This window comes from Dermacentor silvarum, chromosome 7 (genome assembly GCF_013339745.2).
Source record: "Dermacentor silvarum isolate Dsil-2018 chromosome 7, BIME_Dsil_1.4, whole genome shotgun sequence".
In the NCBI taxonomy this organism is placed as follows: domain Eukaryota; kingdom Metazoa; phylum Arthropoda; class Arachnida; order Ixodida; family Ixodidae; genus Dermacentor; species Dermacentor silvarum.
Genome location: NC_051160.1, coordinates 23916826 through 23941220, shown reverse-complemented (window position 1 = coordinate 23941220; position 24395 = coordinate 23916826). Strand labels below are relative to the sequence as shown.

Here is a 24395-nt window from a genome sequence, read left to right as displayed (position 1 = left end):
GCACAGTCTATGCGAGTAGTACCCTTATTTTAAGAACTGACGAAAATGCTTCGCCGCGAAATAGCCTTACATTAGCTACAAATCGTCATGTAAACCACCTATTTTACTTTTTCACGGGAAGCACACATCGTGTGTCTCTTGTTTCTTTTTTTTCCCCCTCAGTTTCTTTTTTCGCTACTGGTTATTTGGGACTAAAGAACGCAGTGCTTCTTCTGGGGAGAGCGGCTGTTGTGTACGTGGCAAGCGAAGCATTGTGATTTTCTCTATTCTCAGCAGATATCTTGCGGATCTCAGTTTGTTACGTTATATAGCTGATTTTTTAGACGAATATATTTGTAGCGTGGTGCTCGTAAGCCGATGGTCATTCGTGCTCATTCCCGATCGTAGTGGGTACTGTGACGGTTTTTAAATGCCTGTGCACGGTATACCCAGGTGTAGTAGAGTTAAGGGGCATCATGGGACCAAAATGTTTCGGCGCTTTCTGGCATGGTGTCTGCATTTCTTCGAAACGTGTGAAGCGAGGTAATACAGCATTACTTCTGCGAAATTTTATTTTTAAGCACTGTAATGGGTTATCTGTATTTACAAGGCAACTTTTCATATCAATAATCACTTTTGTTGTTTTACTTGTACTTAGAAACTCTTTGAAGAGGACCAGTAGGAGGGAAATCGACAGGATGGGCGCCGTCTGTTAACAGCCCTACATCATCGTGGACTATATTTTCGAAGTGAAAAACATTGCTAATCTGTATTTGACTGCCTTAGTTTCATTTACGGTTTTTGTACGCGATATGTATGCAGTGTTGTTTATTTTTGCAATGCAGTTATCAGTGTTCTAATGGTTATTTATAAAATGTTCTGTACTCGGCATCGATGTGTTTGGCTGATGCGACGTATTCGATGGTAGCTGATGTATTCTGGTTGGATATCTTGATTAATATTACCCGCGGTTGCGTTTTCTTGTTTGCATTCTTGTTTTCGATTTATATTGTGTGTAATAATGTAATAAGGTTGATGTACTCACTTGAACCCCCCCCCCCCTCCCATGTAATGAATAAATTTAAAAAAAAAAAAACTCTCACTATCCCGAATTGTGTGTCGAGCCTACCTTGCGAATTTTTTTTAATCTCGTCTTTCAACATAACCTTCAGGCGCCACACAGTACATATAATTTTTCATGTACATATCTCTTTCATGATTGATTGTACTAGACATTATAAGTAAATGTATTTTGTGCATCGTTTGGTTTCTTGTGTGTACTACGCAAGATTGACACAGACAAGTTACGTTACATGTTTCTCTACAGCACTAACTAAACCTTATTTTCACATCGCAGTTATTTTTACACCAGCTTAATCCTGTCAGCGCACAGTTTTGTGGGCAAAAAAAAAGCAAAATTGCGCATAGATATCGTCAAATAATTGCTACGAACGCGAAGAGCACGCGCAACGCAAGGGAAACTAACCGCCGTGCGCGACTGACTGGCTACGGTAAAGGAGGCGTGACGTGTAAACCGAAATACAACAGCGAAAAAGAAAAACTTCCACACACAGGGGGTCGCAAACCTTATATACCAAGCATCGAAGCGCAAAAAAAAAAAAAAAATAGTGCGTGTTTCAAACATACACACGGCATGTTAAATGTAAATTGAATTAGGCAACTTGGGGCATGTTCCCGGCGCCATACATTTACGTCTTGGACCTTCGACGAGTTAACGGCTATTGGTTATAAAGATGTGCAGATGCGATACCGATAAAAAAAATCCTCATCAAGGCAAAGCACTTGGAAGTGCGCCGCGAGTAACACTATTTATGAACGCAAGCGTAGCTGAGTCTCAGCTCGTGTGACTCAATATGGCGGCGCCAGCGGGGTTGTCTCCACCCTGGATGGCGGCGCTGGGCATAGAGGCACCCTACTAGGGTGCATCGAACAGCGCCGCGAACGGCAGCTGTCGGAGCACTGGCATGTGAAGCAGACGACGGGACGACGGCGCTCGGTGCTTCCAGTGATTTGGCACTGCGGGTTTTAAGGGCCGACGCACCGGAAAACGCATTTTCGTGTGTCTGCTTTTGAGAAAGGTCGTCTCTTGCACGAGGCAGATCACATTCATGGCATCAGGTAGTATATAAAGCAGAAAACGAGCGCAAATTGCGATGCAAATGCACCACGCGAACGGAGCTCACCGCGGCAAGCTAAGACGTGGAACTCCAGCAGTTATATTCCACATGCTATTTTGCTTTGCGCTTTAACATTACCGCGTATTTAATCATAGAAATATGCGAATGACACAAAAATTATGGACAGAAAAAAAAAGGAGACATACGTCTTCCTTATTTTGTTGTTTGAGCTGCTTCGCCGATCGCACATGTCTCAGTAAGTTCCCGCTCTTTGTCCATTGTAGTCTTTATCTTTGCAATGCTTCCCCATTCTTAATTGCTTATAAACTAGCCCAATCTTCAGTCACGGCCCATTTTATATAGCTTAGCGCGAGGGGAGCCGTCGGTGGCGGCGAGCGTGAACACGCCACTGCGTTGGTGTTCGCCGTCGATGCACAGCACAGTCGTGTGCCGGACGCAACCAGAGTTGGGAATTGCTAGGAAGGAAAATGTACATTAAAAGGAAGACTGATACACTGATAAGATGGCAAAATGACGACAAATCTGAGTGTTCGCCTTCGGTTCCCAAGCTCCGGAGCCGTTACACTGCGGAGGCGATGACAGGCAAGTGGGACACGAAGCTCTTGTGTATGAACGGCTCTTTTATTAACGTTAGAACAACTAGACTATACCAAATCAGCGTCGGAAATCTACAGTACCCAGCGATTGAAGCACTGGCAGCGCGCGGCTGCCGCCTTTTTTTTTTTTTTTTCGAGCCACAGGTGCGCGCCTTGGGACCAAATGCAGTCATAATGCGTTAGGAAGATTCTCGCTTTCACTCTACGCCACAATGCATCAGTTTGGGGTCCCCAGCGCTTACAGTCAGTGCAAAAAGCGCTGGCGACCATACGATTCCAGTATCGCGTTTCAACTGCTGAGCACTGAACGCGCTGCTGCCTATATACAGACCGCACATATACAGACTTTCCGCCTGAAAAACGCGATGCCGCGATGAACAACGATTGAATTGAATGGCATAACCAGCTTCAGTCATGTTTCAGTAACTGTTGGTGCACCCGAAAACGCAACATGTTTGATCAGACGTGGTTTCACGGCAGCGCCATCTGCGCGCGGCCCGGCCGCCACATGCCATTACTTTCGTGACGCCGCCGCATGAAGGCGCCACCGGTCCAAATTCATCCCGCGCCCGGTGCCTATGCGAAACTGAAGTAGTCTAAGAACGTTGGGCGCCACTGGATCTGCTTGTATGCACGTTTAGTGACGGCGCGTAGTTTGTTATCGCTTTGAAACCTAAATTCAGTAAGTTCTGGACGGTTTAGTATAAAGCTCATCATGCGTGCACGTGAGTCGAATTCACAGTAACTTCATGGCTGGTTTATTTTAGCCAGTAACTCGTAATTTTTGTTTTTGCGTCGCTTTCTACCGGCTCCACGTTGGAGGTCAGTTATGATGCGGCTAGGTCGACAAATGTGCTTGTTATCGCTTCTCGGCCTTTTGGCTAAGATCAAGTGTGTAGTTTCTGTTCTTATCAGCTTAATATCTGATACGGCCCTATTATGGGTCTTTCGATATTAAATTAATTTTTGCAACGCGGCGCCGAGTGCGGGGCTTGCCCCACCGGCACCACGGGTCGTCCCGGCATTGCACTGCCGCCGGGTTCGGCCCTCTTGTGAAATCCAAAATCAGAATTGAACACTACGTATGACATGGAAGAACAGCGTGTACATTACGCTTGGTGCACCGCAGTTTCGCCCGAAAGGCGCAAATTAGTAGTTGGACACATTCGCATACCAATTGAATTAACAAGCGTGGTGTCAGCGCGCACAACAAACATGAATAGATCACACAGAATGACCGTAGACAACGGCTGTCAAAACTCTGGCAGCAAGCGCAGCCGCCGCAGCGGGTGAAGGTTAGTGCTGTCTATCGCTTCAACGGAAACTGAGCGGCGAATGCACAGCGCATACAAAGGTCAGAGCCGTGTGGAGATAAGAGACGGTGCGGGCGACCGCGACAGCTGGTCAAAGGACGAGCGCGGTTGTTGGCTGAGTAGAAGCTGCGCCCCCCCCCCCCCCCCGCTCCTTCCCGCTTTCGCGTGGGAGATTGAGTGGCAAGTTCCCCTTGAGCCCGGTTGCAAGATACGTCTTTGTTGCCGGAGCACAGCGTCGCCCCGCTTCCATCCCATATCCCCACGGTCTTTCGCGCTACGATCGCGTTTGCTTTCCGCCGGGCGTTCGCTCTCCGTGATAGCGCGCGATAGCACGCTTTCGCTCGCGCATACGGCGCGCGGCGACGATTTTATCGCCCTTGGACTTTATACGGAACCTCACGGCGACGCCGACGGCAGAAATCCGGTTGAAGTGTCCATATAATTGCTATCGCAATAAAAACAAATTCGTTCATGGTTAAATTGGTTTTCCATTATATTTTTCCAAAACACCTAAAACTTCTTCCAGCGCGCATACTGGAAGGTCTCCTCCAAGATCATCTTGATCAATTTTCTTCTCACTTTGTTATTTTTACGGATGCACACTAAGTTTAGGGAAAACCAGAGTTGGTATCTTTTACACTTAGCTCTACTGGTTTTTTGCTCTGCTTCTCGCTGATTACACTCCAATATTTCTTACAGAATTGCCGGCAATTATCCTGATCACCAGAAAATTAAGTCCACAGAAATCTACAGTAATAATTGTTACAGATGCTCTTTCGTATGTACACATTTAACTTCTAATAAGCGGTCGCACCTGCTGAATATATTTTGACACTTGTCCCGAACTGTTTTACTGAAGACCGCTTTGTGAAAGTCCCCGGACATAGTTTAATCTTTTTTAATGAATCCGCTGACTCCCTCGCATCGTCGTTACTAAATGGTCTGCTCTTAAATGTTCTTTCCGATTTGTCTTTTATACCAGGAGCTAGATTTGAACACCTTTTATTTCTAAATTTAATAATCATCCCAACTTTCGGCTGGTGATTTTCTACATCTAAACTTTCCGTGGAACACGAGCAAATGCCTTTCTCGACAATGCGAGGTGACGCTATCAAGCTTCCGTTGTAGAGTTCCCCGCATGAGTTTTTGCCTTCACAGATCTGGTTTACCTATAACTAACCTCTGCTCTTTTTGTAGCGAACCAGAGACTATTGCCCATCTCTTTCTTTCTTGCCGCCACTTTTCCTCCCTCAGCAGAATGTTTCTCATATTTCCGACTGGCAATCTGGGTTTAGCACTTACAACACCAAACATATTGTCCTTTGGTGCCTGTCAATTAGGCGACAAGCCACGGGTCTATTATTACTGCTCTGCACAAGTTCATTGAAGCGTCCAGGTGATTACGCTGATAGGGCACCGACCGTGGTGCGCTGTATTCCTTTTTCCGCGGCGGCCGCATTTCGATGGAGGCGAAATGCAACTCGAAAAGAACCCCACGTGATCAAAATTAATCCGGAGCCCTCCACTACGGCGTGCCTCATAATCAGAACGGGTTGGGGCATGTAAAACCCCAGAAAGAAGAAGCTTTATTCCTTTTGTTTTTCTACGACGAAGCACTGCCCCCCCTCCTGGACAACTGCGTAACGTGGGTATACCCGGACACGAGGGACTAGAGGGGAACGAAGTGGCCCACGCCGCTGCCCGCGATCGCGTCAGCCAGGCTCCCCTCGCCCCACACACTCTCCGACCCAACGTTAATAGAACCCTCCGACCCGCAGCAGAAGAGGTGGAGGCCGTACCCGCCAACTATTCGGCGACATTGCAACACTACAGGCTCGATCGAGCGCCGGGTATACTCTTCACCGCAGCCAAAACTCGGCGGAGAAGAAAGCGTGATAATAAGACGCCTACAAAGCAACACGTTCACTCGGCGAACGATAATGCAGCGCCTCTACCCGACGCCCCACGGCTACCTCTGCCCACTCTGCAACGCACCTAACACCCTGGCACTATTGCTTCTGGAATGCCCGAGGCATGAATGCAGCGAAATGTAATCGGGAACGGACGCGAACCGAGCACCACAAGCAAACGAAGACAACCTAGTCGAAACGTGGGAGGCCAAGCTCGTCCTCGGTGACCTGGAAGACCAACGACAACTCGTCCCCAGGGCCAAAAGGGCAGTCGAAGCCAGAGGGTTCCTGGACTAAGGAGTCTTCTCACCCACGGGTGGTACCGGACCTCACTCGGGACACTGTTTAATCAATAAACGTTTCTTTCTCTCTCTCTCTCTCTCTACGTTTATGAGCGGGCCCTATCAAAATTCCAGTTAGCCTTTAGTTGAATGCCTCGTATTGACTGTTTGCCTTTTACCCCTTTGTTTTATGGGTGTACTTTTCAATCAATCCAGTGCGGCTAATCTCCCTCGTGGGTACGAACCATGCTTTGAGGCAACAACGAGGCTGAATGGGCAGGGCACATGACCACCTTAAAGCTAAAACGGCCGTTTTCACACGAAACCCCAGTTATGGTCAGTGCATGACTTCAGTTGTCCTTGAACTTCGCATGTCGATTCGTCTAACCAAAACTTGCAATAATTTACACGACTGAATCGGCAGTCAAATCCATCCTGTGTGCGAGCGTGCAGCCGTCATTTGCCTTTACGTCAACAGATTCAGAATTGCAATGTACAGAATATTTCACCGCACAGCACAGATATGGCATGTGTACGCATTTTAAGTAGTGCGTGCAACTCGTTTCTGCTTCACTTACGCCGGTGCAAACAGGAAGCGGCCTTGTACCTCACAGAATCTCGACTGATTGGTGTACTATAGTGATGCAGGAATGAACTCCGGTATTGTTCAGTGCATAGTGCACATAATCAATTTATCAGGACGCGTGAACTCCGACGAGAACTGTCAGGGCCTGCAACAAGAGTTTACTTACGCTGTACTGTGCACAGCAGTAATTCATGCTTGTCGGCTGTCTGTTTCGTGCATTCTATTGCGAGTCGGTGGAATTTCACTGCTGTCATCAACCCCTTCGTGTGTACATTGCTGGTTTGGGATTCCACAACAAAACAGCAACTACCAGCCTTCCGTAATTGCTGGTTTGGGATTCAACAACACAACAGTAATTACCAGCCTTCCATAGGGGCGCAATCGCAAACAAGAGACGTTTCTCGCGCAGACTAAGCCTACGTTCACACTTGGAAAGCGGCAAGCGGGTGGAAAGGCCAAAGCGGGTGGAAAGGCCGAAGCGGCCGGAAAATTTTTTCCGCGCCTGTCCAAGTTCTTCACATTTGTTTTGCTACCGCCGCGGCCGCCGCTGCCGTTTTCGTCCAGATCCATCTAGTCTGCGTACGTTTGTCGGCGTGGTGGCGCTCATTATCGCATTATTTCGAGTGGTATGTTCATTCTTTGACCCACGCACCGTCATCAAAAGTGATCATTTTACGCAACTTCGCGTGTCATCTGCGACCTTCGGCAAATTCCTCGTTGGCGTTCCGTAATCCTCCGCACACGGGCGCGGTAGCGCTGAGTCACAGGTTGGTGCCTAGGCGTGATATTTCTTTAATAGCTTTTATTTACAAGTTGTAATAACATTTCATCATTTCGTATTGTCGGCGCCTCCAGGACACCAATGGGCAACGGGAACACCATAGCTAAAACTCGGGCTGGCCCTTGTGTTGGGGCTCGCCAAAGCCTGCGCGTCCTACGTGAGACCTACGCTCCCAATCTACCGTCGCGACGAGAAAAGCACCCCGCGACTTCTGCAACATACCGTACACGTGCGAGGAGAATTATGGAGCGCCAACGAGGAATCTGCCTAACTATATATTGTCTGCCGTGGAAGTGGAAGAAGAAATGGCTTTTATACTTCTACCTACTTGTTTTCTAGAAATGGACAATGAATAAACGGAAGCCGCGGACACCTCGGAAACGGCGATGGTGGGTTCGCCTGGCTTTGCAAAAGCGCGAGAAGTTGGGTCACGCTAAGGCTTCGTTGCCGCACCTCTGGTCGCGCGACGTTGAATACTATCGCGAGTATTGCTGACAGTACGTTTTAGTGCCACTCTTGTCGTAGAGCAGGGGCTGGTTATTGATCGCGTCGATCAGCATTACAACCTACACTTTTGGTGCCATGGTTTTGGTGCCCGGTGCCATTTTACGACCGGTTGTTTACATGCTAGTGTAGCTTCCAGTGAAGCAGAACGACTTTCCGCCGCGTTTCCGCTTCGCCATGGCGAAAAAATCGGCCCGAGACCGATTTGGCTTGCAGCCTGTTTTTCTGCCTGTTTTGCCGCCTAGGCGGGCGGATTCTTGCAAGATTTTGCCGCTTCCTACAGCTTCGAGACCAAGTGTGAACGTAGCCTAAAATACTGCGCGAGCGCGGCCTAACCGGCACCTGAAGGGAAACGGCGGAAATGTATACCGGAGATTTCGACCACCTGGGGTCTTTAACGTGCAACCTAAATCTAAGTAAACGGGCGTCGAGCGTTTTCGCCATCATCTAAAATGCGGCTGCCGCATTTGTTGCTTCATCGAACCATGCTTTGAGGCAACAACGATGACTGGAAATGGGCAGGGCACATGACCACCTTAAAGCCAAAACGGACGTTTCACGAACCCGCCAGTTAGTGGTCAGTGCATGACTTCAGTTGTCCTTGACACTTCGCACTGTGCGATTCTGTTCTACCAAACTTGCAATAATTTACTACGACTGAATCGGCAGTCAAAATCCGATTGTGCTAAATCGCGTGGTGCCCTGTCTGTGTATACTGCAGACTGAAAAAGCTGACACGTACGCTGAATACGTTCCCTAAATTTAATTCTTGATAATTACAAGCAGAACACTTGGCCTATATGCGGCAAATGCGTAGTTTTAATTTTTTTTCCAGCAACTGCAAGATGCGCACGCACACATACGCACACAAAAGCGTTAATCATGGATGGCGCACGGAGCTCATAAAAAGGATCACATCCGACTTGCTCTTCAACACGAGCAACATGAACGGATGGTCAACTACGAACTCGGTCTTTTGCGTCGCCGCCGGAGACACAGTCGTCGTAGATGCCGCAGCCACGGCAGGCGTGGCCACAGCGGCGTCGGTGCCATCTTCGTCGATCTGCAAGTACACGCTGTGGATCATCTCGGACACGACGGGATTGCCCGTCTTGAACATGCCCGAAAGATCGCACTTGCCCGAAAACAGATCGTTCACGCCCATGGCCACCAGAGTGTCCTTGAGGTACAGGCACTGGTGGAGCAAGAGCTTGGGCATGATCACCTCGACATTCGGCGTTTCCTTAAGATCCGCCACGATGTTGGACAACTTGCAGTGTGACAAGTGATGCTCCAAGTGCGATAGGCCCTCGATTTCATCGGGCAGCAGTATGATCATTGAAGTCCTGCCGCCCCTGTAGGGCATCTCGATGGCCCTGACCCCGAGCTCCTCGCTGTGTGAGATGGCGAACTCCTGCTTCTGGCACATCATGTCCACCTGGACCTTGGTCTTGGAGTCGACGTTGAAGTCGCGGCGAGACGTCGAGCTGGCCGGAAACGGCGATTCCCAGAGTCCTTTGAAGTAAACGGCGTTGATCAGGAGCACGTTGGTGGTAGGATTAACGCTACCGGGAGCTAGAAGGTCGACTATCTTGGACTCGGTGACTACTTTGACCCAGTCATTGATCTGGCCACGAACGGCCTCGCTGCGTTTCTCAAAGTCGACCGATTGGATGGTCGAGGCATACGTCGAGTTCACGAAGGTCGCGTACTCTTCCACGACGGGAAACTTCTCGTCGCTGTAGATGCGATTGGCGACGTGGAACTGTAGCTTGTGCGAGTGGCTGGACAGCTTTGGCATAAACGACGCGAAGTTCTCGTGCAGTTTCTCGTCCTTGCCACGCAGCACTGCCAAGAGCTCGTCGGCAGTGTTTTCACGCGCTCCGGCGAACGTCATTGACAGAGCGGCCGTGATCATGAATGGCGAAGAGGTGACGTTCTCTTTCTTGTCTTTCCTGGAGTGCAGCAGTTCTTTGTGCAGGTCCACAGAGAAGCGCACGACCATGCGACTGAGAGATTTCGGCATGACTGCGGACGTCGCGATCTGCAGAGAAATCAAGTACGCCAAGGTTGTAGGTGCGCTCGACGGCAGTTAACTGCACGCATAGATGCGAGAGCCTTGCAAGCTGGGAAGCATCTCATGCAGGCTCGGTCAGCGTTAAAGGGACTGACAACCAATTTTCATGGCTTAACACTCAGAGTGTCTAATCATGCATGAAGTGGTAATGCGGACAACACCGTGGAAATTTTTTATCAGAATTTTTCAATCTGCACTGAGGATGTAGCCGTTCACTGGAAGCATGCTGAAAACAGTGATAGGCGAGCGCTATAGCGATTATTTTGTTTATTAAGCCGATGTTTGTGCGATTCATGTTTTCCGAAGTGTTAAATTATTTCTACAATAATACCGACGTGTTTTCGTGGTTTCTTGTCCAACTGCTTTGGTCATTAACCAGTCAAGAGCTGTTAAAAAAAAAAAAAAAAAAAAAAACACAAGCCAAGTTAAATTCTCGGAAGCGAAACGACGCTTTTACACGTGATACGCAGTTCAGCGCGTTGCCGCAGCGACGTGTACGTGCGTTCATATTGTAGTGCTGGAACCCATTTACGGCACAATAAGTAGTCGATGACATTTTGTGTCTCACAGGGAGACCAGACAACTCTGGGTACTTACTCGCGAACTCGCACGCGTACAGCAGCATGTGCGCCGCCATGTATTGTGGGACGCGTGTTATAGCACGTCGTTATGATTCCTACTTAAATTGCGAACAGTGTGCTGAATTATGTCCCTATAAATCATGATCATTTCAGTTCTGTCAACGTCTCACGACACATTCTGGCCAGTTTAAATCTTAAGTGAACAAAGTGAGCAGAGAACTTTGCTTTAGTAAGCGGAATGGCCTTAACATTATCTGAAGAATTTGAGTGTGGATTCACGTTTGTTATTTTCACATAATCGTTGTACGAGCAAGATGTTGAAGACCTTGCGTGGATCCGATCACCACGCCAACTAAGAAAGCAAAGTAATAATTTGTATATGAGAGTACGTACTTAATCGAGGCGACTGAGATGCGGTAACGAGAAACGGTTTCTGGAGATTCCTTCTTCCGCCACGATCGCTTTCTGCTTGCGCTCCCGCTAGCTGCCATGCACGCGCATTCGAGCGTTCGAGCTTCGCGCCCGCCGCATCTTGTTCATCTCGTTCTATATAATTTACTGAATAACAATTTTCCGACCCAGCTTTACAAATAACAAGTTTGATATTCGACAACTATTTTTATTATGCACAAATTGCATCGAACACACAATAAAGGACGCGCACCAGCTGTGCGCGCAGCTTTTATCAATATTTTGGTTGCTCGGCTAAACGTGGCTCAATGTTGCGCACGGAGTCTGGCCACCAATATCGCGGTTGTTTAAAAATGGACGCTCGCACCGGCGGTTCAAACGTAAGTTGCCTCAGCGGAAATGTTGTTATTCAGGCTTCTTGAAGGACTACAAGGTTCCTGAAACTTTCTAGCAACAATGTAGAATGTTTTCTTGTTTTCGCTAACGTTAACAGGTTCTGACATTCGAGGAAAGCGTCTACTTGTCGGACGACGAAGTCAGGAGCGAACTGCGGAAACAAGGTTACGGCGAGGTCCCCTACTCTGTTCTCCAGCAGTTCAAGTGTGGTACGCATCTTTATTGACATTTATACTCACGCAGATGACTTGTGCAGTGTTATGCCTTACCGATTTCTTGTTTTTTTTTCTTCAGATTTCCAGAGACGTATTCGGGAAGAAATCCGCAAAGGAGTCAACACGTCGACGCCTCTTGTAAACAGTGCACAGTATACTAGCGTAAGTTGCATTAGTTTATGCGCGCAATAACAGATGATGTGTGTTGATACTTGTGTTGAATAATGTTCTTTTTTCTATTTGGTATCCGTTTATTACGTTGCACCCTCGTGTTCATTGGCTGATGTCAGTGCTAAATCATCATAAAATGAAACGTAATGTGATGAAAAGTTATACCCCAGTCACACGGGGCACTTTAGATCGCGATCAAGCCCGGTCTGGATCGAATTCCTCGATTGCGATTGGCTCACTTCCACAGCTTGCGCCAAGGAGCCAATCGCGATCGGAAGTTCCTCGTGTGACGGGGGTAGAACTTTTCATCACAGTGCGTTTGCTAAGCGTAGGTTTGTTTGACTAACTCGTTCTCACGTTATCAAAAGTCAGAGTTCAGAACTTCTTACTTACCACGCATCGTTCGGGGCGTTCACGTAGAAACGCGGTACACGTTTCTCTTTTCAGGAGCGAGCAAAAGGCTCCACTTCCAGCACGAAACAAACTCGTTTCGATTCATCGTCTCTGTTGGAGAACGTCACATATTCGTCATGCTATTCTTCACCCTACTACGAAAGCCAGCGAATCGACAGCAGTTGTAAATCGGGGGACGACGTCGCTACAGCCAAACCACCAAGGAAGGTCGTTCCTGCTCCGCGGAATCACGTGAAGCCTGAAGCGAGTTCTTCCTGCTATTCTACGCCTGCTGGTTCGTCCTGTGAACAATCGACAGACTCGAGCAAGGGCAGCGATCTCTCCGGCAATGGACTTGCCCCGCGCTTACTGCATCGAAAAGTATTGAGGTGCGTAACTGAGAGGGCGTGCACCAAACTGCTACATCCTGCGACAGTTGTGCTTGTTAAAATTTCCAGGAAACTCCGTTTTCAACGCTGCCGACTTCTATGTCTCGTAATATGCAACGAATTAGCAATAAAGGTTGTCCAACGTGCAGTCATTAATTGAAACAAGAACTGCATCAATGTGCACCAGGCTTGCATGGTGGATTGTGTAGATTTAATGAACTACCTGAAGTAAACTTTCTGTTGAGTCCTGTGGTGCACCTAATAAGATTGATGATGTAATGGCATTGCATGTTTGGTAAGGACAGCTGCATTGGAAAGTGTCTGGCATCAGCCAGTTTTATTTCTGGTACTCCTGGCATAGTTGCTTGTGTACAGCGAGAAACTGGGTTAGTTGGTGTTTGAGCATCTTGTAATGCACTGAGTTCAACTAACAACCACGAGAAGACACACCAGAGTGGGACGGCATTGTGCAAATTACCAACTGCTTAATGTTGCTGAGGCATTGCCCATATATGGGCTGCTGTCAAGGAGCATGTGCAGGTCCTAGGCCACTAATTCTAAAACCAGAAATTAGAAAAAGAAAAAGAAAACCAAGACGACATAGAAATAGAATGAACATGATGACAAAACAGTGGATTCTGTTGAGTTGCTCGATATGATTGTGCCCCCCCCCCCCCTTCTTTCCCCTCTCATCTACAGATGCTGTAATGGTCATGCCTACATCTCTGAACGGTCAACATTGAGCACAGACTCCCAAGGTAAGTGGTGCACTTGACGTGTGTATGTCACAATTTGTTGTGTATCGAACATTGTAAGTTTAAAGTGTCTCAATACCACAGGTAGGCCAGTCCTGGTATTCTGTATTGTTCTATGCACTTTGCTTTTTTTCACTTGTGTTACTTGTGGTGACATAACTACCTGATATTTGTGTGTTGAATTTCTTTAGTCATCCTCTTTAATGAAGACATGAAAACAGGTGCAGTAAAACTCTGATTTCTGCAATAAGTGTTGTTGAGTTTATAAATGTGACCACCACGCCTTAAACCTAAAAATTTTCAGCTAAAGGGACACAAATGTGTGTTTCAAATACAGCGTATCCTGAAGACAGCTAAACTTTTCAGACTTGTTTCATATAAGTTATCACTAGCAGAAACAATATATGTAGACAATGAATTAAACGACCGTGTAACTATCATGCCAGAATGAAATGTGAATGGGAAGAAATAAAGACAGCTTTTACACCCGATTACCTGCAAGTGAGATGCATATCTGGGTGTAATCGGATGTTAAGTGTGCTCTGGCCCCGAAACTAAGCCTCTGGGAATGAATCATCCTGGTGTTGCACAAAGTGGCAAATTTGGAAAGGAAAAGCCACCATCTAGCTGACTTTCTCGCATTCGTGTTTCATTCTGGTGTGACAGTACACCCATGAACAAAAAGTATATGAACCACAAGCTGAAAATAATAATAATAAAACAAGAAACTGAATTTCTTCATATCTTAAGCCTGCATCCTGATATTGACCACTGCACTGCAGGTTCATGCGGTCAGGTTAAGACTGTAGTATTCACTTCCAGCCTGCATGTCTAGGCTGTGAGTTGTGTTGTTGCAAGACTCGTTCGTTCAATGCCTGTACTTTTGCTCACTGGTGTACTATCGCCCCCAGCACAACATATGTACACTTTCCTGTGCGTTTTTCTGACATACTTCATGCCTTCACGTATAGTAAGAAATTTTTTGATAATGAAAGGGCCTTGAGATGATTGCAGTATGTTTTAAGCTCGTTTTTTTTAATCTTTAGAGAGGCTTTATTGTTAGTTGGTGCAAATTCACAGTGCAGAAATAAGGCAAGGACGAGATCGTATGGTGGAAAATATATTGGGCAAACAAGCAAGTGCCTTAATGTGTCTGCAAGAACGCAACAAAGTGCAGTAAGGCAGTGAGGATAGTGCCATGGGTAGCAGTCTCAATTAGGTAACACCTATTCCCCCCAAAAGTACACACATGTAGACATCGCATGCATACACATGCACACACATACACATGCATTTTTTACGTGAAGGAGAGCGCATTTCTAGTCCTGTGTCACGCGGCAGAGCCAAGTGCACATGTTCATATCCAACATACATTTGTTGTCCCTACCTGTATTCATCATTGTGGAAGTCAGCTGTGTGTTTCCCACATCATTAATCCGTCATCTCTTGTCATCTTTGGTTCAAGCAATGTGTCATGTCACTGGCAAGCACAATTGTTCACGCAGAGCTTGCTGTCATTATTAGACTAGCAACAAGGACAGTCATCAATTTGATAGTAGGAAACTGCGACAGATGCAACGAATGGAACCTCTAGAGGAGGTCCTGATTGAGCTTGTGGTATCCCCTTCTATGCAAATGATCATTTTTGTGTATACATGGACAGAATGTTGTGCCCTCGGTCAACTTTTACCATTCTAGATTTTTTTCTTTTTGTTCTTGCTGTGAGATAGGCTCACATGTAGTATCATCAGGCATGTAGTGCAGATCTTAATAGACTGTCCTTCACTGAGCAGTGAATCTAGAGCCCTGGCTGTAGAGTCTACAAAAGTGCAAGTCTACGAAAGTGCCTGTGGGCATTGTTAAGTGTGTATGTTCCCTTGTTGTTTGCAAACAGTGAGATGTGTGGTTGACTAAAGCACATGAAAGTTCTTAGATGCAATGTCCCCGCCAGTCATAAGAGAAACAACAGGTCAGTGCAAGACATTGCTAAGAAAATGCTGAAAATCTGACAGCTAGAAGCATGCATATATTTCGGCAGTACCAATAGTAATTACATCAATATAGCCTCCACAAATGCATTTATCTTGTCATGAATCAAAACAAATTTACCTGTGAATCTGTGCACTCCCCCCCCCCCCCCCCCTTTTTTTTTTCATGGCAATGACAAAAAAATTGAGGAAAGTGCTCAGGTTCAAAGCAGATAAGTAAGGTAGTGTTAGAATTCCCATGAAAAAGAGATTATTTTGTTGTATAGAAGTGATGTAGTAAATGCTCCAGAATCATTTGAAATGTGCAATCAAAGCGTGGCCATGTGTATTTTTGTTAGTATGGTATTTACTGTGCCTTCTGTGTTATTTGCCTGCACTAGTCACTTCAACTTGACAGTACAGTCATCTATGTCGAGTACTTCTTGCAGTCATCATGTTTGTTAATGGTCCAGTTGCAACTTGTCACGAATCCTTTTCGCAGCCACTTTGGCTGCTGCTGTTGGTGTTTGTAGTATCCACAACAAGTTGGCCTTCGGTTCTGCTGAGCATTTGTCCTCTCGCCTTCTTGCTTCCTTCGTACGTTTCACATACTAAAAAGGATGTCCCCTTGTCTAAAGACTGCTGAGCATGTTTTTAAATGTGCACTTTTAAAAGAGCGTGCGGCGGCAATATCGGATAGAAGTCAGCAGCCAATAATTTAAAAACAAAAGGTTCATTTAATTTTTGTGCGAACATTGGTGAATCTTTTTCATTCTGAAATAAAGGACGAGTACCAAGATCTAAAAAAAAAACCATGCAGTATAGTGCAGTAGAACCTTGTTGATGTGTTCCTGTTTGTTATGTTTTCCCAGCTGTTACGCTCTGAAATGCAGGCTCCATATAGTTGCCGTAGGGACGTGTGTATTAGCTTCCCATTTATTACATTAAAGAACTGCACCACCGATACAGCATTGTCCATCAGTGGCATATGCGTTGACCGCCGCATGTCACTGCAGAACAGTCACTCAGCAGAGCAAGAGGTGCAGGAGTTTGAGAATATTATGGCACAAATTATGGCCTATGTCACCTATCAAGAATATGTATCCTTCGATGGCATCTGGACATCCGATCCACTGAGCGTGTCGAACATCGTCATCAATTTCAGTACGACTCTCAGTGTTGAAAGTGAGAAGGGCATGAATAAAGGCACATGTGCATGAATAAAGGCACAAACACAACCACCTCCACGGATGCTCCCGTGACTTTCGATACCTTGCACATTGACTTCTGTATACACGACTGCATGGAAAATGAATAAGGGTTACGAGTGCTCGAAACAAGGCTGCTACTATTGAACATTCGACTCAGGTGCAAGATAGAAATCGCGAGCTTCATTTAGTGTGTTTTCACAGCTACGAGACCTAGAAAACAAAGTGTTTAATGCTTAGTATAACTGCCACACAGTACGTATTGGCAAATATATATAGTGGGTTTTCAACAGTTTGTTTGGCCTTCTATTCAACTTCAAATAAAGTTTTGTGTGAAAGTAGCTCTGCCTCATTTGTAGTGCTGCTGCAGGTATTATTGGACATTACGTTTTCTCAAATCATGCCTTTCTTGAACAATATGCATTGAAAGGGTTTTACTGTAGTATGCATGTGTAACAGTTCATATTTTTAATGGTATATATATTTTTTCCCTCCTTTTTTTGCCCACCTAAAGAACTTACAGGCAGCGTGCTGGAGAGTTTCAAGGAAAACTATTCCAACTTAGACGACACTCTGCCAAAAAGACAGAAGCCAGCCACATTGCCTCCGTTGAAGGTTTGTGTGTGTTGCCCATCTTTCCATTTGATAATTTGACTCCGTAGAACTGCAGCTTGAAAAAGAGTTCGTGGCCGTGATGCAACATCTTAGATTAATTTGCATGCAACTTTGCACACTGTTTGCAGGGAGAACCCATCCAGAAAGATCTCATCAAGCCACAAAAAGGAACCATGCTTTCACGTAAGTTTCGGTACTTGTTTTTTCTATTTATGGTGTGCAGTGCCTGTGAATTGCACAGCGATCATAGTCGGAGCGATCTATAGTTATACCATTACAAGAATCTGAAGTGAAGTTGACGTGTGCTAACATTCTTGCTATGCAACAGGCCGTTGCTGCTTGTCAAAACTATAGCTCTGTGTTTTTCGCCGAACAAAAACCTTGCACTTGGCCGTGCAACGCTTGAAACAGTGAAGCTGGGTGATCGTAGCCCAGCATTTTCCGGAAGTGTGCGGCAACTTTTCATCTTATTACTCATCATGATAATTTCTTTTCGCGGATCTCGGACTGTCACTGCGCATTGCATAGCGCAGCTTGCAACACCGACACCGCGTTCCAATGCCGGCACCGCGTTCCGGGAGACCCGCTCCGTGAATGCGTCTCTCTCGCTCTCATAGGCACACAAAACCTCTTTACCTTGCAGAGCATGAGCGTACAAACTGTGCCAGCTGTAGACGAAGACGACGACGCTCGAACTGCAATCATATGGTTCGCATAAATGCATGTTCTCCAAGCGTGGCTGTATAGCCTAGTGGTTACGACGCTCGCTTTGGGACCGGGAGTACGCGGGCTCGAATCCTGCCTCAGCAAGAAAGTTTATTTTCTTTTCGTTCTTGGTAGTTTCTTGATACGCACCACAAATTACGGCTTGCTTAAACAGCTTCGCTGTTAAAAGAAACGTACATATTTTTGCACGAATACTCCAATTTAAAAAAGTGGCACTTTTATTTTTTACACTTACCCCCCAAAATCAGGATTGCATGGCTCATAGCATAAATGAAAATTGTAAAATGTTTCATCTGAGCAAGCCATCATGAAATGAATTATGAACTGCCAATTGAAATGAATGTAGGCCATAACTGAACCACAACCTTGAAAGAAATTCATGATAGACAGATAATAGTCATCTTTTGTGACTTTGGTATAGGCTGCTAAGGATGCTTGGCAGTTAAAGGGTTAATCAGCTGTTTGGCATACAGACTCTTAACGTGTACAACTCGACCTTTGGTTGCAGTGCTCAAGGTTTCAGGCACAAAAGTCACGTGGAACAGAGGCCCGCACAAGTGTGACCCCGTGACGCGCTACCACGAGTACAAGGCCTTCTGGGAGCGGCACAAGGCACCAGGCGAAAAGGCCCACAAGCAGCTCCGGTGGAACGTGCGTGCGCAGATGCTTCAACGAGACGACGTCGTGGCGGTCAGTCTTAAGCTACGGCGCAAAGTTTCTCTTCCCCTTTGCTAGGACATTAGTGCCAAATATTACATCTAGTTTATGTAATAGATTCTCTCAGCCCTTAGCCTGCCACAAGCGTTTGCCTAATTGCTGAAAATATTGCAGGCTTCCTGAAAGTAGGAGATAGCCTGAGATAAAAGGCGTATGTTCTCACAAAATGCTTCATTCTCCCTAAAAGCGGAGCTTTTGACCGGAAGCCTCAAACACCTTGCCTGTGGAGTTCTTGTGTGCAGCAGATGTAATTCGTTTGTGCATTCACCATCTGTCACTCTAGTTTAGTTTGGGTCAAGAAAACTATCCCCCCTTCGCCAAACATGTCACAGTGTGGCCCAGGGAATCCTTGTGCAATGTAAGTGGTCCAATGCCTGACGTGAGTTTGAGACCCCTGCCTCAAACATTTTGAAGCACTAATCTATCACTTTAGCTCGACAATGTTCACCCTTAGTGTGCCTTTATAGGTCAGCACTGGCACTTATTGTGCCCCGTCAACTTTAGTTAGTTCTGTTTTTCTTAGTACAGTAATAATCTTCTGTTTCATGTCATGCGGCCATGAATTATTTGCCATAACAAGTTTTAGTTCTTACATTGTTTGTGTGGTTTGTGAGGCATCTTGTGTGTTATAAAAGAAAGACTGGAAAAGACCCAATGATGTGCATGATGTGTGTGACCCTTGGTAAATGTTGTAGTTGCTATGTACTAGAGAATTGTCCTTGTCCCATGCACCCAGAATGTGATGGTATGTAATGCAAACATCATTCCCTTTATGACACCAAGAAGGATGCAGTGAAATTTCTCTGCCACAGTTCTCGTCTAATATGAAAAGTTCCAGCAGCCTTTCGGAGGCTGTAGTATCAAAAGTGTGCCAGACAGATGTAGGGTTCAATCTACAATGCCTACTGTGCTTTTGTTGTACCACATGTTGTGTAATTTACATATGAACACAGTTGCAGTGTGGTTGACTTGTTCACAATGATGCATCGTCACTACTTTCTTTTTGCAGTGTTCCTGGAGGCCGGCTATCACAAAAGAACCACCTGCCACTCGGCCAAAGTGAAGCACATTTTTCATTTATCGGGGCACATAAGATGTTATCATTTTCTGCATCATCCTTGCCGCAACTTGTACATATCGCAGTTCCAGTGCAGTTGGAATGCATGCATCATCAGAATTTTAATATTTTGCCGCAACAGCTTGTAACACAAGGTGCAATTGGTATTATTCAAAACAAGGAAATCAGTGAAGCAAGATCAGCATACCTCTTCTCAAAGTCACTAAATTTGTACCATATTTGGTGCACATGTAAACAAAAGCACTGTATTCAAGCTCTTGTTTATTAAAGCTGCCACTGGCATCAGTGAGCTTTGATATGGCTTCAAGCACGTCTTTGACAAATTCTATGTGGCTTCTTATTGATGCAGTACATACTGCAGTCATTTCAAATTTGACACTATTACCAACAAAATGTAGATCAGTATGTGACACATTGTTGTCAGTAGTCAGCAATCAGTATGTGACACATTGTTGAGTTCTGTTACAGAAAGGATTACGGCACAGATGTCACGAGTGCAAAATAAACATACATAGAGCCATATAAAAAAAGTATGGGTTCTGTTTTACACAGGAATGTGTGCATTTACCTTTTTGAAACTTTTTCAAGTCTTTCAGAAGGAAGATTTTGACAACATTGCATGATGCACAGTGTTGCTGCAGTAACAAATCTTCATTGATTGATGAGGTTTAAAATCCTGAAGTAACACTGAAGCTGTGAGAGATGTCATACTGAATGACCATGGATTATGGTCAGTTCTGACGTTTTGATCACTTGGTTAAACCTAAACCAGAGACTGCACCAACGGACTGGCAGATAAGCTTTCCTGCATTCTGCCCTCATCAAAATATGGCAGCTGGGAATAAAACTCGTGAACCTGAGCTCGACAGCAGGACGCCCTAGCTACAGAGTGGCCATGGTGAGCACGCCTAAGAGACTCTAAAGGTAAATATTAAATCTACATGGAATGTTCAAATGCCATTCCAGAAACATTGTAGCATTTGTGTCGTGCCAAGAAAATACTGTAACGCACCACGTGCGTTTTGCATTGCACCACCACCATCCGCTCTTTGCCATTCGTCCCGCTCTTGCTGCTTCCTCGCTAGAAGGCGGGGGGGGCCCTGCAGTGTGCTAGTACGCGCCACAGTGATCCGACCAAGAAAGACGACACCCAAGCATGCTTGCGGTGTGTGAGCAGTGCGATCGGCGTTGCAAAATCAAAGGCCAGCGGCGCTTTGTCCCACTCCCGCCTAATTGAGCGGGCCCTGTTAAAATACATAGTTTGTGGACACCAGGCACCGACGTCTGCCTAGTTTCTCCTCACCCACAATACTTATTTCCAGAGAAAATCGCAACTGAAATGACCACATTCCTCTAGCACAATAGTACAAATAGCCTGCCACGAGCAAGGCGGTGTGACACACACAATATGAAGAATGCGTACAAAGATGCTACACTGCATACATCTGACCTTTACTGCTGTCAGAAGGTAAAATGGCACCCAAGAGCCAGTGCTACGGTTTTTCAGCACTGGCCAGGGTATTTTTGCTGCTTGCAATTACTGCAAGCTTCGCAAGCCAGCAAAACCAGCATAGTGCTATGCGATACAGAAACTACCAAAATGTGAGAGTACATGCGGTGTGTGGTCGAGCGAAAATGAAACCATTTGACCACCTGCGTCACTGCCAGGGGTCACATCAATTACCGTATTTACTCGTCTAAGGCCCACAAGTCTTTTTTTCTTCTGAATTTTTACAGGGTGTGGGCCTGCCTTGCATGAGGCAGGCTTGTGGCTACTCACCGAAGCCTCAAACTGTGCTTGAACATGCTTTCAAATAAATGCAACCAGTGACTGCCGACTATGAATGCATCTGCAGACACTGACTGATTTTTTTTAACACTGACTAGTGCCGTCTTGTAGCGGCTTGCTGAAATTCACCAGCACACGAGTATGCATGTGAAGCTTAGTGAAACATTTGTTTCCAAATTCTCGCACCCCAATTTGGGGGTGCGGGCCTTCATACATGAGGGCGGTAGTTCTCACTTTAAGGATCTAATAGAAGTGGACAAGCATCATTTTTTTTTCTGTTTAATAATGTAATGCAACAATTTTTTTATCAGTGGTTCAGTACTAGCGACACAATTATAATGTGTTACGTCATCGGGCTAGTACTAAAGTGTCTCGGTAGAGTCTCAAATGGTGTCTTACATTTATACCAATTTCTCACTAAAGTTCTGTTCATGGTAATACTGACTGACGCCTTAGACGTACAGCATTAATCTGTCGCTTCAGCTTGACCCGATATTTGCCTTTAGTGACACCTGCTCTCGGCGCTACCGACTTAAAGTGGAGCTTTCTTTGCCTGCATAGACGCCTCATACTGATTCAATGTTTACATTTTGGCATAGCTTGTGAACAGTGTAGTGCACAAGTATAAAAATTGCATGATGTTAAAGTTGTGACCTGTGGGGTGCATTAACATATGAGATTACATGTCGCATAGGATGAAAGCAAACACTATTGCGTGCAGTGCTGTTAGCTCTATAGTATGTCACCGCTTCACTAGAGTCTTGCTTTAGACTCCAACATGTTAGATCTGCATATTTTATCACTGAGGTGCTTGAGCACAACAAAGTTTAAACAGTCTACTTCGAGCTCGTACATCTACTCTACACAAGTAACCATGCGCAGATCCAGGGGGGATGTACGTATGTCCTGAGCCCCCTCCTCCCTCAAAATTTGGGTGCGCAGCGTCAACGTACGGCATGTGACAAACTCTTCTTCCTAGATGTTACTGTTCTCTTGCTCTGGAGAGACAAGAAAGGTTTAATTATTATTGAAGAGAACCCACCAGCACGTAAAAAACTCATCATCTATCACAATCTCAAAGTCAGGCCCCCCTTGAAAAAGACCTGCACCTGCAAGTAACATGCCATGCATTGGTTGCACTATTCCTGCACAGCATCGGTCTTGACTCAGAAGTTGTGATAAACTCGTCTGTCCAAGTGACTAAATATATTCACGCCTTCAGTTCTCATTGCCATTGGGCACAGCCCTCTCTTTCTTTACCTTTTATGCACCTTTTTCTATTGTAAGGCTAGAGCAGTCTACCTGAGGCTGACCTCTCTGCCATTTCCAAGACAAATTTTCTGCTCTTTCTCTCAGGTATGCAAAAACAACCATACATAAAGAAAAATTGCCATCATCTTTCCCTCTGTTCAAGCATTAAATGGCTTCATTGAATCAACCCTTTCAGTGCTACGTGCAGAAGCTGCCGCATAAACCCGTGAACGATGACTTGAGCTTTTCTTGCTTTGAACGTTCTAAATGTTTGCTTTTATGCAAAAGATACACATTGCAATTCCCAATTGAACAGTTAATTGATGAGGCTTGTTTTTCAACCCAGTGGGCTATGAGGGATGTGGACAGCTCTGGATATTAATTTTGGCTTACTGGGGCTCTTTAAAGGAACCCAAGAGAGAAAATTTATTCGAGCTGTGCTAGTAAACCTTTCTGCAATCAAAAAAAAAAAAAAAACTTACCACAAGAAGAGGCCTGGTATAAGCCAGAAGAAATGCAAAACGAGACGGGTGGCGATGCCCCCTTGACGTTCCTACACCAGTTCACCGTAGGTCGTAGATTTTTTACATCTGCTAGGGCCTAGTTAAATTTTAGTTAATCAGTAAAGATGAACTATATGTTGTACTCTAAAAGAGCCAAACACTGAGGTTAGCAAGGTTCAAAGAAATACCTTGAAATCTGTTATGTTACATGGACTAACCAGCACTGGTGTTTTGGCATGAAATTGAAGTACATGGAACTTTGAAGTTGACTGTTTCCTCTAATAATCCACTTATTACAGTTGAGCCTTGTTATAATGAATCCGCATTCAACACAAAAATACCTTCGCTGTATCCAGTGTTAGTTATATAATCATGCAATTGTTACCGTAAAAACTGGACTATAGGTCGAACCGGAATATAGGTCAACCCCCCAACTAACCAATTCTAAAAATGAAAAAAAATCTTTTTCAATGGCAGAAGTACCGAAACACACCCTTAACCTTAAACAAATGCGACTCAGCCGGTTGCACAATGTTGACAGTATTTATTTAAATGCTGCTCCGTGCCGTGATGATAAGGTGCTGACACACGCGGGTCGATGGTCGCACGATACGAAGGCCACGGCAGCGTGTTGCCGTGGGCTTCTGCGTACTCAATCGCCTTTTTCTTGAAGGCGACGGTGAATTGCCGCCGGCTTCCGCTCATTTAGAAACAAAATGTGAAAAAGCAGCCTGAATGCGATGGCAAAGGCAGCTGTTTACTTCATCTGCACATTGTTGCAAGACTTCCGTAGTTTTTCCGCCAATGTCTGGTTATAAGACGAGGGTTGACTTTTCGCAATGGTTTTTTTAAAAAAAAGTTCGACTATATTCCGGTTTTTACGGTACATGCTGATATTGGCAAGAAAAATTTCAGATTAACTTGTTTTATATTAGTGTTCGTTATATTGAGGTTCGACTGTACCATGAAATTAGCAAAAATAGTGTTTTGATATAATGCTTGATCAGTCTAAACCGATTTAGTGTGTCTATTCAGTGTTCTTTT

General features: G+C 45.4%; 2 protein-coding genes and 1 non-coding gene across 5 annotated transcripts in view; 2 read left to right on the top strand and 1 right to left on the bottom strand.

The window, feature by feature from the left end:
- LOC119457742 (serine protease inhibitor 42Dd) overlaps window positions 1-20115 on the top strand; it is a 123280-nt gene extending 103165 nt beyond the window's left edge. For all 3 annotated transcript variants that reach the window (XM_037719392.2, XM_049670346.1, XM_049670347.1), the window contains 8 exons: window positions 11672-11783; window positions 11869-11951; window positions 12408-12742; window positions 13442-13500; window positions 17187-17287; window positions 17416-17470; window positions 18522-18703; window positions 19740-20115. In XM_037719392.2, coding sequence (XP_037575320.1) covers window positions 11672-11783; window positions 11869-11951; window positions 12408-12742; window positions 13442-13500; window positions 17187-17287; window positions 17416-17470; window positions 18522-18703; window positions 19740-19793 — 981 coding nt within the window. In that variant the 3' untranslated portion in view covers window positions 19794-20115. The remainder of the gene's footprint in view (window positions 1-11671; window positions 11784-11868; window positions 11952-12407; window positions 12743-13441; window positions 13501-17186; window positions 17288-17415; window positions 17471-18521; window positions 18704-19739) is intronic.
- LOC119459824 (U2 spliceosomal RNA) lies at window positions 3596-3789 on the top strand. Its single transcript, XR_005193823.1, has one exon. It is a non-coding gene; the product is annotated as a U2 spliceosomal RNA (small nuclear RNA).
- On the bottom strand, window positions 8990-11273 carry LOC119457743 (leukocyte elastase inhibitor). The gene is made up of 2 exons (XM_037719394.2): window positions 11161-11273; window positions 8990-10153 (listed from the first exon to the last, which is right to left on the bottom strand). The coding sequence occupies exon 2, from the start codon at window positions 10133-10135 to the stop codon at window positions 8990-8992; it is 1146 nt and encodes a 381-aa protein (XP_037575322.1). The 5' UTR covers window positions 10136-10153; window positions 11161-11273.
- Window positions 20116-24395: the final 4280 nt, after the last annotated feature.

Excerpts from the sequence above, each read along its gene's own strand:
- LOC119457743 (XM_037719394.2), bottom strand. The coding sequence starts at position 10,135 with ATGCCGAAATCTCTCAGTCGCATGGTCGTGCGCTTCTCTGTGGACCTG.